This window comes from Drosophila nasuta, chromosome 3, assembly GCF_023558535.2.
Source record: "Drosophila nasuta strain 15112-1781.00 chromosome 3, ASM2355853v1, whole genome shotgun sequence".
Classification (NCBI taxonomy): Eukaryota; Metazoa; Arthropoda; class Insecta; order Diptera; family Drosophilidae; genus Drosophila; species Drosophila nasuta.
The window spans coordinates 42,463,409-42,469,219 of record NC_083457.1 but is presented as its reverse complement, the minus strand read 5'-3'; the positions used below and the strand labels follow the sequence as shown (position 1 = coordinate 42,469,219).

Below are 5,811 nucleotides of genomic sequence, written 5' to 3'. Positions count from 1 at the left end.
TGTGTGGTTGAAAAACTAAACAACTAAATTACTAACCGGTCGGTTTATGTGGCGTATACGTAATGCTGACTTGCAATAAAATGTGTGAAAAGCTAGAAGAGAAAATTTGTGAAATGGCAGTCGATGGTTGTTATACCCGTTACCCATAGGGTAGAAGGGTATTATAACTTTGTGCCTCCAGGAAATTTAAGTAACATGGTGTGGTATATTTTGGTATGGTATATTTTGAATGTAGCAATGTACCAATATACCAAATATAGCTTTTAGTAGTATTTGGTAGTACTATATCAATATACCAAATATAGACTTTGGTATATTTTTAGTATTTTTGCGGTATATTTATTTGTTATATTTTAAAATTAATACCACACAGGTTTGTTGTTGTTCAATATGAGTAGCGGGTATCTTACAGTCGAGCACTCTCGTTGGTAGCTCTCTTACTTGTTGTTTATTTACCTTGGCGAATAGAAGTGTAAGTGTAAGAGTAATTTCTGTGGTATATTTTGAGCGTAGTACTATATCAATGTACCAAATATAGAACTTTTTATTTTTGTCAGTATTTTTGTGGTATTAATTTGGTATATTCGGAAATTAATACCGCACAGTTTTGCTGTCGATCAATATGGATAGCGGGTATCTCACAGTCGATCACACTTGTCTGTAGTTTTCTTACATGTTGTTTATTTACCTCTCCCTTACTATGGAAGAGAGAGAGAAGTGTAAGTGTAAGTGTATTTTCTCAGCGCTCACCGCAATCACCTTGCCTTTGTTTATTGAATCGTTGAATATTACTTAATAATGCGAGTCTGGTAAACAACAATGTTGAGAGATTGACATATTGACTGGGGACTGACATCGGCTATTAACTTATTAATAGACTTCACCAAACATGCAATCGTCGAGCAGGCGCCAATTAAGCGATTGTCAACAAATAAATTTATAATATGTTAAATAATAATAACAACAGCAGAAACAATAGTATTAACATACTTTGTACACGAGCTGAGCAAATGATGCTTCAATGTTGATATCGCCAATGTATTTTCCAAAGTACAACTTGCTAAACGCAATTGCGAGCACTAATTGCTCAGATTGCGGCAACATTGTTGCTGTGGCATGCAGATACGTATCTTATGCCTCGGATATTTAGGGTATATAATGCCCAGCGGCAAATGCGCATTATTAATTCCATTGTTCAGTCGGTGATCATCACAATGAAAGTCTCCGTTTCGATCTTGGCTTGGGCCACTTTGGCGTTGCTGCTGGTGAGTGTTTCTTTTGCTTAAATATCAATTGCAGTTCCTTTTAAATTTAAGAATATTTTTGGCACAGTGTGCAACACAGGCGCAGCAACCAAATCCAGCCGCTGATATTGCAGGTGCTGCCCAGGGAGGCGTCTCCATGGGTGCGTCAGCGCATGGCGAAGCAGGTGCCGAGGGCGGAGCAGCGGGCAGCGATGCACAGAGTGGCGTGAAAATGGGCGCAGGAGCTGGAGCTGGCTCAGCCGCGGGTGCAGGGGGACGTTAATTAGGTGAACGAAGGCGACGATGACGATGACTATCGGCATTTCCGTAGTCAAAAATTGCAATTTTTGGGTGGGTGTGTGAAAAGTCTCATCAACGTTGGCCGCACGTAATGTCCGTGAACCAAATGAAATTGCGGCAACACTTCAATCGCTAACAACAACAGCAACCTTTTGGCAGCTTTAATACCATTTAATGCCGTTTTATGAAACGTTTCCCCAAAAACAAAAAGAAACACAATCGACGCCGCCGTCGTCGTCGTTGTCGTCGTCAAAGTCATCGTCGCCGCCAATGCTGATGCCAATCGCAAAAACCGAAATAGAAAATTCATCAGCAATTTTGTTATAAATATCAAGCAAATTTCCACATAAATCAAAAGTGATCAATAAAAAACTACGGGAAATCATTGTGAAATACTCGCATGGCGCTTCAAATTATTTATTTATTTATTTTCATTTTCGTTTTTCGTTTTTTTTTTGCAAATTCATTCGATTGATTGTTTACACCACGGGGGTTTCTATTTTTTTTGTGTATTGTGTTCATATCTGCCGCGTTACGTGAAGTTCGTTTTTATTTTGACAATTGCTCAGCAGATTGCAAACGATAATGCCGCCGCAATCTTCTAGGAAATATTTAATGAGGTACTTAGAGTTTCGTTTTGCTGAGATACTTTTATGCTGCAATAGCTAGCAAAAACACGATGATGATGCTGCTGTTACACAATGAAATTGAATTATTTGCTCGCCTACTTAAAGTATTGGCAATTAAGCACATAGAAAATGGAATATGATTTGTAAATAAATCATAATTTTTTTTTGTTAGTTAGATTTAAATGCAAGGGTACAATGAGCAAACCGGAGGTCTTATCTTTGTTTAACTTTGTATTAATGAGAGAGAGTGATTAATGAGCACTGTTAATTAATTAATATTCAAACTTACAATATTCCAACATTGTTCAGTAAATGAACTTATATTTAAAGTTGCCAAATGTATAAAAAACTCTTACAATTTTATCTTCGAAATTGACATTTTTTATTTGGTACTTTGAATACTTTTATATTTTGAACAAAAAACCTAGATTTTAAATATGTCAATTGCATATTGATTTTTATCCCGGTAAATAAACAAAAATAAGATGTTAGTTTACTCTCGAGTAGAAAGCGAATAAAAGAATTCTCAATCCCTATTATTACTTATTTATTTCTTTCATATTATTATAGAAAACAGTATAGATTGTTATCTGTAATAAATATATAAACATATAATAGATAAATAAATTTCATATAAAATCTCCTATACATTTTTCGTATATATCTAAAGTTAATAAAGATACAAAGTAGAGGAAAATTTCTGTAGTAAAGTAACCATACCTTGTCATAAAGATGCAAATATACTTTAGGTCGAGAAGAATAGAGTAATTCTTTAAGAATTAAATTGGTTATTACTTTTATAAATATTGTTTGCTTAAAAAAAAATAGTTTCGTATAAATCTTCCATAAATGTTTTGATTATCTTTAAAGTTATTTCATAAAGAAAATAAACTTTCTTCAGCAGCAAGGAATAATAAAATAGTTAGTTTAACCTTGAGTAGCTCAATGTTAAATCAGCGAATTACCTAAGCATGTTAACGAATGCAGTTCGCAGTTTGCCATTGAAAGCTTGTTGCTGCAAATCTGTGCTCTCATAATCGTATCGTTCTAATTTTATCCTTTCAACAAGCATATAACACACATAATCCATAATCCAACTGCAGCTGGCCTTGACACGCGTCTGTGGAGCAGCATTTGCAGTGTTTTGTTTTGTTTTGGTTTTGCATTCAGTTCCGTAATCCGGGGTGTCAAACCCAATGTCCGCAAAGAGTTGTCGTGGCTGGCACAACGTACGTCGATTCGTAACGCAAAGTGGAAGAGTTGTTCGACTGGCATTAGATAAGAATGTCGCCATGTAGGTGGGAAAGGTGCGTCCGTCATTCTTATGTGTGTATGCTTATGGTATGTGTGTGTGTGTGTGTGTGTGTGTGGATGGCTTTTATTATTATATTTTTATAAGACATGTCGTGAAATTATGCGAGCGACGCGTCGTCGCCTCGCTGCTGAACTTGAAACTGGTCACGTGCGAGGTGCCGATGTGGCGATATACTCGTAATTGCCAATTTAATCGCTGACTCTCGCGCATTCGCTGATAAGCTTCAAACGATATTATTATTATTACTGGGAATTCTCTGACTCTACGTTCTGTTTATGGCTTTTTTTTTGGTATGTTGGGGCCTTATGTTTATCAACAGTTTTAAACTGCAAACTGCAGGTGCCACAGAGATATACATACACTGAAAAAAAAGGTTCTAAAATCAAGAACATATATGTATCTTAACAGTAAGAAAGCTACAGACGAGTGTGCTCGACTGTGAGCTACCTGCTATCTATCTCCAAAAGAACCTTATTTTTTAAATATTTCCAAAAATTATGCCGCATTAACACTAAAATGTACTGAAAGCATTATTTGGTATATTGATTTAGTTCTACATTAAATACAACTGAATTCCTAAATGAATGCACTTGATGAATAATAAAATAAAAAATAATAATAAAAAAAACAAATAGTAATATAATTTTGAATTTTTTATCTTATAAGATTTGTGGTATGACGATTAGATGAATTTTTCTTTTTACATAAAATTTTTCTTGTTACATAAAATATTTATCTAATTTAGAATTTTGGATCTAATATTAAAATTTGTGGTAAATTTGTATTTATCAAATGTTTTTGAACTCAATATGTGTTTTCTGACTTCAAGACTTCCATGTGTTTGACTGACTTTTCATAGAAAAAATCTTAGTTCTTAGATCAAAATCTTGTTTTTAAATCCTTTTTTTTCAGTGTACATGCTCGTTGTATATTATATGGTTGTATGTTATATGTTATATGGTCAAGTTACGCGCGTCGAATCAAGGTGTAATACCAGTGGCGGCCATTAAATTGATTGACTGCCAAGATTTCGCCTTGCAAATGCAACATTGTAATTGCAGCAAGTGCTGATTTATTGGCGGTTTCCTCTACATGAGAATTTCCATAGTTATATCGTGAGTGAGTGTGGTTAGGGCTCGTAACTTTTTGCCAACTGATAGCGCAAATTGGTAAGACCATGCTTGGGACATTAACATTAGTCTAGACTCGAGTGTGGGGGGAACCATCATAAGATATATATTCGCGCTGTCAGTCGTAAATCATTCACAAAATGCGTTCACGTGAATTACGCATACGTCGTGTAGTACACGCTGCTGCACTAAGGTGTTCTCTTATCGAATGACCCCATTTGCAACGCATTCAGACTATGTCTATAGTCTGACTTAAGTGTGTATATCAAGTCAAATGCACTGCCATTAGCTTTTGTCTAATCTTGTGTGGCGCCTCAGCCATACAATGGCAAATGGCAAATGGCAAAATGCGCATTACGAGTGCCCGAGTGTGAAAGCAAATTGCGTGTTTGGCCAGCAGATGGATGGATGGATGGATGGTTGTTGCTGTTCGGTACTGCTTCGTTTGCTTTCATAATCTACGAGAAGCAAACGTCGCAATTGGAAACCCACCCCAAAAAAAATTATTGTTGTAATTAAACTAAATAGAAGAACAATGCAAATATTTGGCATGCGGCTAATTAACGTACAACTAATTGCCGAGATAATGACTTGAACATACAGCTTGGAGGCGAGGCAAAATACTCCAAATACTCTCAAACACGACAAGAGATGAGATGATATAATAGGAGTATGAATTGAGCATTACAAATGGACGAGAAAATTGACGAATGCAAACAAAATAAACTTCTCTAGAGTGTGGTCGACTGTAAAATACCCGATACCCATGTTAAATAAAAGCTAAGCATTACGGTTATTCTTAAAATATATTAAATTAATATACCAAAAAAATACTGAAATATAATAAACATATACCATTACATTAAAAATATACCGAATTAATATACTAAAATATACTAAAATATACCGAGTGTAATTTTTAGTATATCGGTATACTAATACATTCCAAATATACCATAGCGTAAAGAATATACCAGATTACCAATCAACTAAAGCCCGATTGCAGCAGCCGTTTTTGCCATATAAAAATAGTTTTAAAATAACTTTTAAAATTTTTATCTGACATCTTAATGCTCGAAAGTGCTAAAGAGAGAGAGAGAGTGAGTTTGTGCCCTAATAAGTTTACATATTTAACAGGTGAAACCCAAAGCTAGATGCAAAACCCCAAAAGCAAAACCAAAGCAAATTCAATT

At 35.1% G+C, this 5,811-nt stretch overlaps 1 protein-coding gene across 1 annotated transcript; it reads left to right on the top strand.

The window, feature by feature from the left end:
- The first annotated feature begins 1,199 nt into the window (after nt 1-1,199).
- Nucleotides 1,200-1,958, top strand: LOC132790837 (glycine-rich protein 1). The gene is made up of 2 exons (XM_060799549.1): nt 1,200-1,265; nt 1,333-1,958. Exons 1-2 carry the CDS (start codon nt 1,215-1,217, stop codon nt 1,525-1,527), a joined length of 246 nt encoding a protein of 81 aa, XP_060655532.1. The 5' UTR covers nt 1,200-1,214; the 3' UTR covers nt 1,528-1,958.
- Nucleotides 1,959-5,811: the final 3,853 nt, after the last annotated feature.